This window comes from Tiliqua scincoides, chromosome 2 (genome assembly GCF_035046505.1).
Source record: "Tiliqua scincoides isolate rTilSci1 chromosome 2, rTilSci1.hap2, whole genome shotgun sequence".
Classification (NCBI taxonomy): domain Eukaryota; kingdom Metazoa; phylum Chordata; class Lepidosauria; order Squamata; family Scincidae; genus Tiliqua; species Tiliqua scincoides.
Window position 1 is genome coordinate 179466629 of NC_089822.1, and position 13418 is coordinate 179480046.

Consider the following 13418-nt stretch of genomic DNA (forward strand, 5'->3'; position numbering starts at 1 on the left):
GACTGCACCCTAACTCAGCTACATCGTTGGCAACCTTCAGTCTCGAAAGACTCTGGTATCGCGCTCTGAAAGGTGGTTCTGGAACATCGTCTAGTGTGGCTGAAAAGGCCAATTCGGGAGTGACAATCCCTTCCACACCGGGAGCAAGTGCAGTCTGTCCCTGGTCTGTCTCCCTGGCTATGGGCCTTCCTTCTTTGCCTCAGACTGTTGGCCAAGTGTCTCTTCAAACTGGGAAAGGCCATGCTGCACAGCCTGCCTCCAAGCGGGCCGCTCAGAGGCCAGGATTTCCCACTTGTTGCGGTCCACTCCTAAGGCCTTCAGATTCCTCTTGCAGATGTCCTTATATTGCAGCTGTGGTCTACCTGTAGGGCACTTTCCTTGCACGAGTTCTCCATAGAGGAGATCCTTTGGGATCCGGCCATCATCCATTCTCACAACATGACCAAGCCAACGCAGGCGTCTCTGTTTCAGCAGTGCATACATGCTAGGGATTCCAGCATGTTCCAGGACTGTGTTGTTTGGAACTTTGTCCTGCCAGGTGATGCCAAGAATGCGTCGGAGGCAGTGCATGTGGAAAGCGTTCAGTTTCCTCTCCTGTTGTGAGCAAAGAGTCCATGACTCGCTGCAGTACAGAAGTGTACTCAGGACGCAAGAGTGTCCTCAGAAGTGTACTCTGTAGACCTGGATCTAGGTATGTTCCGTCAGCTTCTTGTTGGACCAGACTCTCTTTGTGAGTCTGGAAAACGTGGTAGCTGCTTTACCGATGCGCTTGTTTAGCTCGGTATCGAGAGAAAGAGTGTCGGAGATCGTTGAGCCAAGGTACACAAAGTCATGGACAACCTCCAGTTCATGTGCAGAGATTGTAATGCAGGGAGGTGAGTCCACATCCTGAACCATGACCTGTGTTTTTTTCAGGCTGATTCTCAGTTCAAAATCTTGGCAGGCCTTGCTAAAACAATCCATGAGCTGCTGGAGATCTTTGGCAGAGTGGGTAGTGACAGCTGCATCGTTGGCAAAGAGGAAGTCGCAAAGACATTTCAGCTGGACTTTGGACTTTGCTCTCAGTCTGGAAAGGTTGAAGAGCTTTCCGTCTGATCTGGTCCGGAGATAGATGCCTTTTGTTGCAGTTCCAAAGACATGCTTCAGCAGAACAGCGAAGAAAATCCCAAACAAGGTTGGTGCAAGAACACAGTCCTGCTTCACGCCGCTTCAGATGTCAAAGGGGTCTGATGTGGAGCCATCGAAGACAATAGTGCCCTTCATGTCCTTGTGGAAGGATCTGATGATGCTGAGGAGCCTGGGTGGACATCCGATCTTGGGGAGAATCTTGACGAGGCCATCCCTGCTGACCAGGTCGAAGGCCTTCGTGAGATCTATGAGGTCTATAAAGAGTGGCTGTCGTTGTTCCCTGCATTTCTTCTGCAGTTGTCTAAGTCAGCTAAGGCATTTGCAATTTTGTGGAAGGGGGTACGTTTCCTATAGAATCCCATGGCCATTGCACCTCCTACATCGCAACCAGCCAGGTTTGCTGTCTATTATACACTCAACAGGAAGCTGCAGTCAATCCCAGTTTCCTGATACACAGGTGTTCAAACACCGTATTTACACTTCATACATTTTTAGATGTTCACTTAACATATTAGAGTATACAATGAAACTCTAGTGTGAAGAAGCTCAATGTGGGGAAAGCAAACTCTAGATGTTTTTGCAGTGAAGACTTAAATTGCCTTTTCCTGATGACACTCTGATGCGAATGTGAAGCCCACACTGTGAAGTCCAAACTGTGTTTCTGTAATTGTCTTTCTCTTTCAGGTTCTATTCTGCATTAACAACATTCACACATGGTACAAATAGTGCAACAGAGACCAAAAGGAAACTTTTTGGTGCCATGTGTGGAAACAGCATTGGATTCATTTTGACAATGCTGTAGGGGGTCTCTGCTGCTAGAGGGAAGAAAGAGCATTGCTTCCCCCAGAAGCAGGAAAAGTGGATTGGTTTCTTTGCCTCCAGGAAATATAACTGTGAATCAACACTGAGGTCCAGATCAGTGGTTAAAGGCCACAGCACAAGTCATTGCATTGTTTGACAACTCTTGGGTTGAAAAATGCAGGGTAGCAAGATAGATGAATAGCTGGACAGAGCGATTAAGTCCGAGCAGATTTAGTCCTTGACATCTTTATGTCTGTAGCACTAGATACGTTATTGACTTTTCCACTGGCAGACTGAAAGGAAGCCTTTATCTCATTTTACAGGCAAACCAACCTCCTAATCTTGCAGCCTGATCCCAAGCAACCAGGCCCCTAGCAAAGCATATTGTTTCTTTTAGTGGCTTAATGCCGTCCCTTGAAATTGACTCTTTCGTTTCCAGTGGGTGTTGTCTTCTGTTTATTTCTTGAGATCCAGCTCTAGTTTGCCTATAGATCCAGGTCGGAACCAAGTCAGGTATTACCATTTCCCTCCCCACCACTTCATCGCTTCCCCAGGGATGGTGAGCTCTGCTGGAAATGCCTGCTTAGGAGCTTGTACTAGTAAGTACCGCCACCGCCCTCTACAGCTGCCCCTGTTGTCTGCTGTCCTGCTGCCTGACGACGTGCCCCTTTGCAAGTGACATCATAGCAGATGGAAGCAGCGCACAAGCAGGAGAGAACAACTCTACCGCTGGCGACACGGTGCTGAAGGGAGATCTTACCTGTCGTTCCCCGAGCAGGCTGTAGGTGGCGTTGCGGGTAGACGCCTTGCTCTGGCTCCTCTTCTCCCAGCGCTGGTGGCCAACAGCAGGTGGTGCCAGATCCCGCATGGAAGCCGCCGCCCCAGCTTGGGAGTGTTCGCGTGCCGCAGACTAGAGCTGCTCTTTCAGTAGCGTTTGGAAGCAGCCGGCGGAGGAGCGAGGCGCTGTCCATTCAGCACCACCCAGGAAAAACATTCCCCCTAAGAAACGTCCGCAGCCCCTTTGCGCCACCGGCCGTCTTAGAGCGTGGAGTGCCCTGCAGTAAGTACCCCGTGGGAGACCGAGGGGTAGGAGTTGGGGGGTCGCGTGCGTGGGGGCTTTTCCTTTGCTTGCTTGCTCTGATGTGGAAGGGGGTGTTTATTTGGGAGTCTCCCTTCAGTCTCCTGGCACAGGTTGATCAGCAGTAAGAAAAAATGAGGAGGGAGAAGGCTTTTATAATGATCACCCTTACTAGGATTGCTTCCTAGAGGACAACCCTATTCGTTCTTCCATGGGAGAGCTGCTTGTCAACCTGAGGTTGCGAAAGAATGATTTCCATTAAGCACCTCACTCTAAAGGGTTAATACCCAATAAAATGGTTTCTTTTAAAACCAAATCTTGGACCCAACCATCTCTTGGTTAAGTCTGCCATTTCTATGGATTTGCAACAAAGCAGAAGGGCGTGGGGGGGGGGAGGAAGGCGGGGTTCACTGGCATGACACAGTCTTGATTTATAAGGGTGCCTGTTGTGTTTGGCTATATAAGCAAAGGGAGGCTGAATCTGACCCTGCTTGGATGCATGCTGGATGTTGTATTCTTTGAAACCGTGCCCTAAAATGTCATGCCACGAAACATGAGATGCTTTTTCCGCTAGTTTCCTAGCCTACAGTAGTCACCAAAGGTCTGACTGAGTCATCGCCTCACAAGAATCATTGTACCCTTCATCATTTCTTCTGCTTCACCCCCTCACCCTTTTAACACTGGTCATCTCCATATGTTTTAGGTCTGGAAAGTGAGATCTAAGGATGGTGAAACTGGGAAGCAATTTGAATGACAAGAACAAGCAGCAACCATCCCAGGAGGATGGTTTTCAGACAGTTCCTTTGATAACACCTTTGGAAGTAAATCACTTGCAGTTTCCAGCTCCAGAAAAGGTAAAAGGGAGAGAAAAAAAAAATCAACCTTGAAAATGGGCAGCAATACTTTTCCACTGTGCTGTTCTGTTGTCTCTCAGTAGCCTTAAGTACCTAGCTATTGCTCCAGTTAAATGCAACCATATAAAAAGGGCTTGACTTTTATTGTGTGCCTGAGTGTGTGCTAAAAGCACAGCTGACAACCCAGCAACCCCAAAAACCTGGGAAATGGTTCATGACTAAATTCTGGAAAATGGCTCAGTCTCTTCCTCCTAATCTTCTGTTAAACCGAGTGGGATCAGGTTAAGTTGTATTCAAACCACTAAAACAATTATGTTATGAATCACTATCATTTGCAACTGCATTTAGATTATGTTATTTTATTTTACAGTTCACAAATTGTGTTTGGGCTTGATAACTGCAATCCAGATGGGTCCTCTTGATATGAGATTAGCCTTCCCAACTGAATTCCTTTATGTGAAATGTAGTCAAGGAATATTCCATGCCTTCATTTTTTTTTTAGTTGACTTATAGGAAGGGATAGCTTTTGCAGAACTCCTAATCAAAGCTCACACATTTCAAGTTACTTGCTGAAAAGTGGAGATCATTGATTGGCTTTCATTGATCCCTTATCATTAGATAGCCTATTATCCAATCCAAACACATTGTTGACTGGTGTCAGTACTGTCACTGGGTGAGGTAATGTGGTTTCATAGACAGATCTCAAAAGATTATGTGCCCAGTACATCTTTGTGATATAAATCCTTATGGGAAAAGTGAATTGCTGCAGTACTACATCTATTTTAATGATGTATGTATATAATGCACAGAAGGTATAACTCTCATGCAGGAAGAACAAAGTAAATATGTTCAGTTCCCAAACTGCACATATTGTAAACATGCACAAAGCACTCTCATAGCAAGGGGTGGGTATAATGCCAGTAGGTATATGGCAAAATTGAGAAAAAATGATGAATGGATTCCATCAGTTCACTCCAGCAGAATCAGGCTCATTCCCAAATAGCAGAATTGACTCCCAAGTGCCTCAGTATAGTATCAAAAATGGAATTCCATCAATGTACCTTGGGGATACAGATATTGGAATGGGGTGGAATTTGCATAATTAAGAGGCGACAAAGACATGCTAGGTGCCTATGTTTCTGTTGGCAACGAGCTTTCGTTTAAAAGGTTCTTCAGAAGCAAGAAGGCACAGTTTGGCTGTGTATTTGTTGTGCAGTTTGAAATTCCTGGAAATGGGTCTGATGTTGGAGTTTGAAGTGTTTAAAATGAAGATTTTTTTTTCTTTCCTTGTATTTTACAAAAATGAAGGCTTGTTTCTTAAGTACTTATTTTCTGGAGTTCATTTCCCCCAGTGCAGTTGAAAAAAATAATTAAAAAAGCAAATTATAAAATGAGATTTCAGTGTCTCCCCCCCCCAAAAAAACTGTATAGTAAAATACATCAGGGTTTGTTTGCTTCCCCCCACCCTCCAGAGGCTAAGCATTTAAACACAAAGTTGGAAATGCAAAATTCTCCCAAATAGTATTTCCTTTTCTAAATGAAAAATACTCATTCTGAATTCCAGAAGAGCAGTCTAGAACAGAGGTTCCCAAACCCTGGCCCTGGGGCCACTTGCAGCCCTCAAGGACTCCCAATCCAGCCCTCTGAGAGCCTGCAGTCTCCAATGAGCTCTGGCCCTCCAGAGACTTGCTGGAGCCCAAGCTGGCCTGATGCAACTGCTCTCAGCATGACGGCCAACTGTTCAACCTCTCACGTGAGCTGTGGGATGAGGGCTCCCTTCACTGCTTGCTATTTCACGTCTATGATGCAGCAGTGGCAGCAAAGGAAAGGCTGCCCTTGCTTTGTGCCTTTTATGGGCCATGAGCTATTGCAAGACCTTCATTCATTCATAAGTTCCATCTCTAATGTATTCATTAGAATGTTTTCATTAATGTAATTTATGTAAATTTATTCAATTTTGAAATGTAAATGAACCCTTCCCCCCCCCCCGGCCCTGACACAGTGTCAGAGAGATGATGTAGCCCTCTTACCAAACCGTGGTTCTGGGGCCACTTGCAGCCCTCAAGGACTCCCAATCTAGCCCAAAGGGAGCCCCCAGTCTCCAATGAGCCTCTGGCCCTCCGGAGACTTGCTGGAGCCCAAGCTGGCCTGATGCAACTGCTCTCAGTGTAAGGGTTACTGTTTGACCTCTTGCGTAAGCTGTGGGGCGAGGGCTTCCTCCACTGCTTGCTGTTTCACATCTGTGATGCAGCAGCTGCAGTGAAGGAAAGGCTGGCCTTGCTTTATGCAAGGCCTTTTATAGGCCTTGAGCTATTGCAAGACCTTCATTCATTCATGTAAGTTCCAGCTCTAATATATTCATTTATGTAAATTTATTCAAATAAATAAATTCTATTTTCCTGGCCCTGGATATAGTGTCAAAGAGGTGATGTGTCCCCCCTGCCAAAAGTTTGGACACCCCTGGTCTAGAAGAACTGTAAGGTGGATTGTACCGTAAGCATTTGTAGGTTAGAGCCTACTTCATATAATGAAAGGTTTTGCTTATATACATTTATGCCACATTCAGTATGTAGTAGTTGAATAGACCTAACCAGTTGGTCTAGTGAATGGCATGTGCTTTGGACAACTGGGATCTGGGTTCAAGACATCAATTAGCCATGTAATGTTTGGCACTGGGTAATTACTTCCTCAGGGCCCAATTTTATCCAACTTTCCAGGACTGGTACAGCTGCAATGCAGCCTCAAGGTATGGGAACAAATGTTCCCATACCCTGAGGAGGCCTCTGTGACTGCACCCCACCACAAGATGCAGTGCATGCCCCATGGGCATGGCTGCACCGGCACTGGAAAATTGGATAGGATTGGACCCTCAGTCTCTATCTGTAAAATGACTTTCTTACTCATCTGTAAAATGGGAATAAAGGTGACCTGGGCCTAGCTCTGGCAAATAGTTGATTATGCACATATAAGAAATACTAGTTTTAGGTAGAAGGATGGATGGGAGGGGGGGGGGTAAACATCTGAAATTCAGTTCACTATGGGTGGTGGCCAAGAAGTATTTGGGGGAAAGCATGGCAGCTGGAAGCTAAAGAAAAATCAAGGAAGTTTGGTTGACAGAAGATGTTTCTTCACCCTGACTGCCTTTATACAGTTGTAGCCATGCCCCTTGATGATGACATTAGAATGAGAACTAAATTGGAGTAATCATTCACCAGTGGATTGAGCATTTAAGCTTTGCAGCCTGCTCAGATTGGTTTCTTGTAGGTTCTTAAGATGATGTCTCATGAAGGGGTCAAATTCTGGTGGATTGTGACATGAAAAACATAAGTCCTTATAGGTATCTGACATGCTAGACATGAGTATCTGACCATGTAGGCTGTTAGGAGATGCAAGTATTTCTCAGCTGTGGTTCTTAGTTCTCCCTAGATGGCTTCAGAAGGAAAGTCTCTTTTCTTAAGAGGACATCAGAAGCCCTTCCTCCAGATCATGCCAACACATTTTACAGAATTTTTCAGAATTCTTGTAACAAACTAGACATTATTAAAAGGGACTTTTGAAAAGTAAAGATAATTTCTGATGTACAGGGAAGTCAAAAATTTTCTAACCCCCCTATTAACAATCCTTTTGTCTCATTCTAATGATTCCTTGAGGGAATAAAAGCATCACCACTTATACAGAGCTCATGTCGTCTATGAAGACATCTCCCATTTCCTGTAACTGTGGTAGGGATAGATCTGAGTGTACCTCGGGGATAACACATGGAGCTGAGTACTGAGTGAACTCCACTGCCTTGGTGCATCATGTGCACACAGGAGCACATTTGAAGATCTGGACTAAAAGATTTATAATTCATAATTATTTGAATATATACATTATTATTTTCTTATACTTCAGTATGAGAATGTGGACCCTTGCATCTACAAAGCTTTTAGAAAAGGAAAGGTATATCCTCTGATGACACAAGAAAGCAAATCAAGGCATTAAGTACTGGACTTGTTTATTTAAATAAATGTATTTATTTTATTTAAAAGGTTGATATATCAACTTGCCTGTTAAATACTAATGGCCCCGTCCTACCCAGCACTGCACTGATATCAACAGATGCAGGGTGCAATGTCTATCATCTTTTAAGTCCATTCAGGCAACAGCATGTCAGCACAATCTTGCCCAGCAATACCAACAGCATACTCTGAAACTCCAACACAGCTGGTCACCCACAGAACAGCATCCTGACATCAGTGCATCATCAGCATGACATCTGTGTATCATTGGTGTTACATTTGTGTGGCATCAATGTGATGTCCAAGGAGCCAAGCACTGCATCCACCCATCCCTAATGCCAGTGACTGCAGAAGTGTTGCCAGGGTAAGCAGAACAGGGGGCAGAAATAGGGCCACTGAGCAGCCAATGTTAGGTGAACTCTCCCCTACCAGCAAGTGTGAATGAGGAACAGGCACCTCTGCTAACCATGGGGAGGTTTCCCAAGGGCACCACACAGAAATACACACAAATACACATGACGTGGCCCAAGGATGCCACACCACCCCCACTTCCTACAGAAGCTACAGCACCATCAGCAAAGATGAGGTGGGAACTGCTGCACCCAGGGTTCAAGTTCCCTTATCCCACCCACACAAACACACACATCTAAGGAATATCTTTTTGATCAGAGCACAGGAATGGCAGAAAGAGAGCTCCTGCAGAATAGGGCAGCCACGTACAGCAATCACACATGTCATGATGGGAGTTTGAGTCCCAATGGGGGCATTCACCACCTGGAGTGAATCTTGGGGCCAGGGAAGGGACTAGGTCACAAGGGGGGCCTCAACAGCTTGCAGGCAAAGCAGGTTCCTAGTAGTGCACTGCTCAAAGATGCAAGCTGGGAGACATGCAAGAGGGTTTCAAGCCTAGCCTAGGGACATGCTCTAACTGGCAAGGCATTCACCTTTTACATGACTGAAACACACACAGCAGGGACATAAGAAGGGGGAAAGGCAAGTTTAGCACTAGCTGCTTTCCACCCACCCAGCCACAGCAGAAGGCAAGCAATGAGTACCTCACATGGCACACGTGGCTGCAAACATGCACATCTGGTTGGGAGGTTGTAGCACATGGACCTTTCAGAGGGAGCACTGCACAGGCCCAGAGGGTTTGTGTCACCCAGTGCAAGAGCTCATTGCATCACCCTCATGATGGACTTCCTTCCATACCAGACCATACAGAATAAATTACAATATCACATAGGTGGTGCCTCAGTATTTGTGGGGGATCTGTTCTTGGATAAGCAAATCCGCAGATAAGCAAATCCACAGTTTTTGACCCCTAAGCCTTCCAAAGGTGACTGGAGTTGTGCTCCAGTCACCTCTGGAGGGCTTTCTGAAGCCCACAGAGGCCGCACACATCTGTCTGTGGCCTCTGCAGTCTTCAGAATACCTTCTAGAGACAAAAACAAAAACAAAAAACACACTACTGGTTTTCAGAGGAATACCAGAAGTGATGTTTTTATGCCTTTGAATGGCATTCTGAGGGCCAGGGTGTGTGTATCTCCTGCTGCGGTCCACACCCACTTAGTGATGCCTCTGCACAGGCCAGTCATTTGGCTGGCAGGTGACAGAGGGTGCCTATTGCAGTGGCCCATCCATCTGGCCATACCCATGCCCTTCACTTCATCGCTGGCATCTCCGGGTGTGGCTGTTTATGTGGTGCCCTTCCTTGGTACTGTTTGCCCTATTGAATGCTGGCAGCAGAAAACAGGAGGCTCATGATCACCGAGAACTCCTTGGAATTCAAGGAGTCATGGAGTGAGGATGCTGCACACCTTGACAGGAAGGCCCCTCCCATCACAGAGTTCTACTCTGAGGCTAGCTGAGGTCAGAAACAGCAAGAGTAGGAAGAAGGGGTCTCTGCCCACAAGGAGACAGCAGAGGTGATCAGCCAAAGTTTTTATTGAATGGTATCAGAGAAAGAGAGGAGTATCTGAAAGGGAAACATGCCAGTGGGGTCATCAAGCACTTCCTCCCAGTCAGGGCTATTGTTCCATTGCAAGTTATCCAACAGACAGTCAAGTAACAGGTGAGGATGAGGTCTGGCTTCACCAGTTGGTTCACTGTCAGTTTGCAAAGCCGCAGGGGAAGGAGTAGACCAGCAACCTCCCTGAGCAGCAACTGACTCCCACTGATCACTGTGGGCAGGCAGGCTGTAGGGGTCTGCACGTTGCCTTCCTCTGTGGGGCCCCTACTTTGGGGAGCAAGGAGAAACATAGAAGGAGTAACATGGAATTAATGACAGCATCTATCATGCCTATTCTCTGGATTGAGATGTATACTCACTATTTGCAAGGGAGAGTGGTGGTGCCCTGCTGGGGGTGTGAGCATAGTGGCTTGAAATATGACCTTTCCCTCTTGGTCATGGAATTCTGCAGAGGACTGGTGTTCAGCCCCCTGTGGCAATGGCGCAGTCCTGAAAAGTAAAAGGGGTTCTGATGAGTGTTTGGCCAGCAGTAGCAATGGTTGGTTGGAGCCCCTGGCATTCACCAAAAGGGAGCACACACTTCCTGCCTGCTCTTAGCTGTTGCAAAAGGAAGGGATGGTTAGGCAACAGGGTTGATATATCAGAGACACATCTGATAATCATGAAAGGTCAGAAAGGGGGGGTAGAGATATGAGAGAGAAATGCAGCATCAATACATTGCAGCATGGTATTCCTAACCTTTACATACCTGTGTGTGGTACATTATGCTTGCATCCCCTGTCAGGGAGGTGAGGTAGAGTTTCAAGTTGTTTGTGTATAGAGACCTACTGGGGCAGATATCCTGCAAAAAGAATTCTCGAGAGGACAGGAGTTAAAATATCTTGCCATACATGCTCCATTTGCGTGTAGTTAATAAGTTCCTTTTTATTACAGCCACTAGATATGGCTTCACTAGGCAGAGTGCTAGCTAAGGAGCTATCAGAGACAGGTCACTTCTTTAAAAAAAAATTTACCAAATTAAAAATGGGTCATGGACTACATTGTATGAATTAGTTGTTTGATATCTCACCTTTCATGGAAGAAGGGCACATTAGTAGTGATCAGTCAAGAACAGTAAATGAATCAAATTATTATTGAGAGCACTGTAAATGACTCTCATTTTCGTCTGATGGATCTCATATTGGGTGCTGATAAAGGTAGAGTGCTTAGTGAGATAGACTCGATCCAGGGTAGTTCTTATCTTTTGGAAATCCTAGAACTGTTTGAAAACATGTGCGTTTCAGATTCTGAACAAACTGAGATTAAGAAGGGGTCAGATTCTCTAATACACCAATCAGTATTTATTCAAGCAAAATACTGAAGTCATTAATGTTTTTCCCACTGATGCCTTGTTGAAAAAAGGCTTAGAAATGAGATACTGGAGTTGGTCCTTTATTAATTCAGGTTTCAGCCAGAAAGATTTCAGACATCAATTATGGACTGTGGATTCCGGAAATCATTCAAAAACATTAGATTCTGCTAGTTTAGGCTCCTGAATACAAAATACTTATTTCTCTCTATGAAAATCTTGGCCAAGTGGTTTTCCTGTTTGTCTCTCGTACAGTTTTCAAAAGGGCCTTGGCTAATCTTAGAAAATGTTCAGCAGTTTACAGCCCATTTCTATCTGTTGGGCTCGGCTGGTGGAGCTGGGAGGATCCAGGCACTTCTGCTTGGGTCCTGGCGGACACCAGCGTTACACACTTCTGTGCTGCCGGTGACCACAATGAGACCACCAGTGCAATTGCTGGTGGCCACATTAGTAGGCCAGTAGTGTGGCCTCTATCTGCCAGTGAGAGAAGGCAGTGCGCCCAGATGATGGGAGGGACAGGGGAGGAGAGGATCGGGATGTTTCAGGGGGGAGGAACGGTGTGGGAAGAAAGTAGGAGGCGGTGGATCTGGTGGCAATGGCACATGCTGAATCTTGTCTCCTCTTTTTTGGACATCCCTGTTCCTTCTCTCTCCTTGGACATATGCCGCCAAAAGTGGCATATGCCCAAAGAGACTCAATGCTGCTTGTGCAGCTTACCAAACAGTAAGCAGAAAATATTTCTACCTACTTGCTCAAGCTGTCGGAGTGCCCTTCCCTGCATAAGAAGCAGCATGCACCTTTTTGGCATGGGGGGGGATTGGATAAGATTGGGCCCAATGAGAGATAAAATCATGCAATGAAGAAATAGGTTTGTCCATTAGGCAAAGGTAGCAGACAGTGCCCACCACAGCAGTACAGCCAAGCACACTAATGGGAGAATTTCCCTCTCCTCTTTGGATCATAGCATTATGAAAGTGCAAACCATGCCCCAAAAGAGACTGGGCAATAAATAGACTAATTCTGTCATCCATGAAATAAATCTGCTTCCTTGTAAGCCCAGCATCACCTTTTAGGCAGAAGATCTACTATTTTGCCATAAAAGGATAAAGAAACAAAAAAGCTGGACAATGTTTTCTTCTTTTCAGATGCCTTCAGCATCTTCTTTTGGAATGAAAAAAAAAATGAACTATTTAGTACTTCTATTTTTTCTTCTTCTTGGTGCTTTTGGTACTTTAGTATTTTCTAGAAGGGCTATCAAAAGAGCTTGCTAACCTGTGGCCAGTGCTTGGTGAAATGTCAATGACAGAAGCCTGGGCAGGATTTCCAGAGCTCAGGGGATCTAGTTTCTATGACCTGCATTTTATTGTGGCAGTGGCATAGCTAATGATTGCATAGTCCAGTGCTAAAATGATGCCCTGGAAGTGATGTCACACCCAGGATTTTAAAAAAGTGAAAATGGGGGAATCTGCCTCCTCCCCCTTCAGCAGCTTGCTGCCCACTTGCCCAGCTGCCTCCCCCCCAGGCTCCCCCCATAGTAAAACCTTATTGGTTCCCTGCTGTATCATAATAACAGCTGATTGGCTCTTGAAACAATCAGTCTCATTGGTCAGTTTTGGAGTTAAGAAAATCCAGTTTTTGTTAATGTTGTGTTTTTGATTTCTGGTTATTTGGCTATAACATTTGATAGAATAGAGATATTTTGACATGGATTGTTTCATTGCATTCTGCATTAAATTCTGCATCAAATGGTATATAACATGATGGTATTATTAAAAAATACCAAGGTTTTCACAATTTTGGCCACTAGTGTCAAGTTCAGGTTGTTGCCTCTCCCAAAGCTTGTGGCCCAGTGCAATTGCTACCCCCTGCACCCCCTTAGCTATGCCACTGTCTTGTGGCTATAACGAGGACTGGCTATATGGACCCCCCACCTCCATTTTTATTCTACCAGCCATTCTGCACTTTTTAGAAAGCCGAGCTCTTGAGAACGGAATACAAATACAAATAAGCAGCTTGATACACATTTTTATGATTTGCATAACTGGTGGTTGATGCAGTCATTTGTGTTTTTTGAGTAGGTGTGCATGTGTGTGTGTGTGTGGGGGGGTAAACTAAATATGAGCCCCCCTTTCAGCACTGTGATGAGGGCTTGCTTACTTCATCCTCCTATTGTGTGCAAGGGAGCAGCCTTAAGTGAAGGTGCTGTGAGCAGGATCACACAAATGTGTGACCAGAAATG

The 13418-nt window shown here is 45.4% G+C and overlaps 1 protein-coding gene across 2 annotated transcripts in view; it reads left to right on the top strand.

Moving 5' to 3' along the window:
- The first annotated feature begins 3732 nt into the window (after positions 1 to 3732).
- NSG2 (neuronal vesicle trafficking associated 2) overlaps positions 3733 to 13418 on the top strand; it is a 63001-nt gene continuing 53315 nt past the window's right edge. For both annotated transcript variants that reach the window (XM_066617294.1, XM_066617295.1), the window contains exon 1: positions 3733 to 3861. In XM_066617294.1, the coding sequence (XP_066473391.1) occupies positions 3733 to 3861 (129 nt within the window). The remainder of the gene's footprint in view (positions 3862 to 13418) is intronic.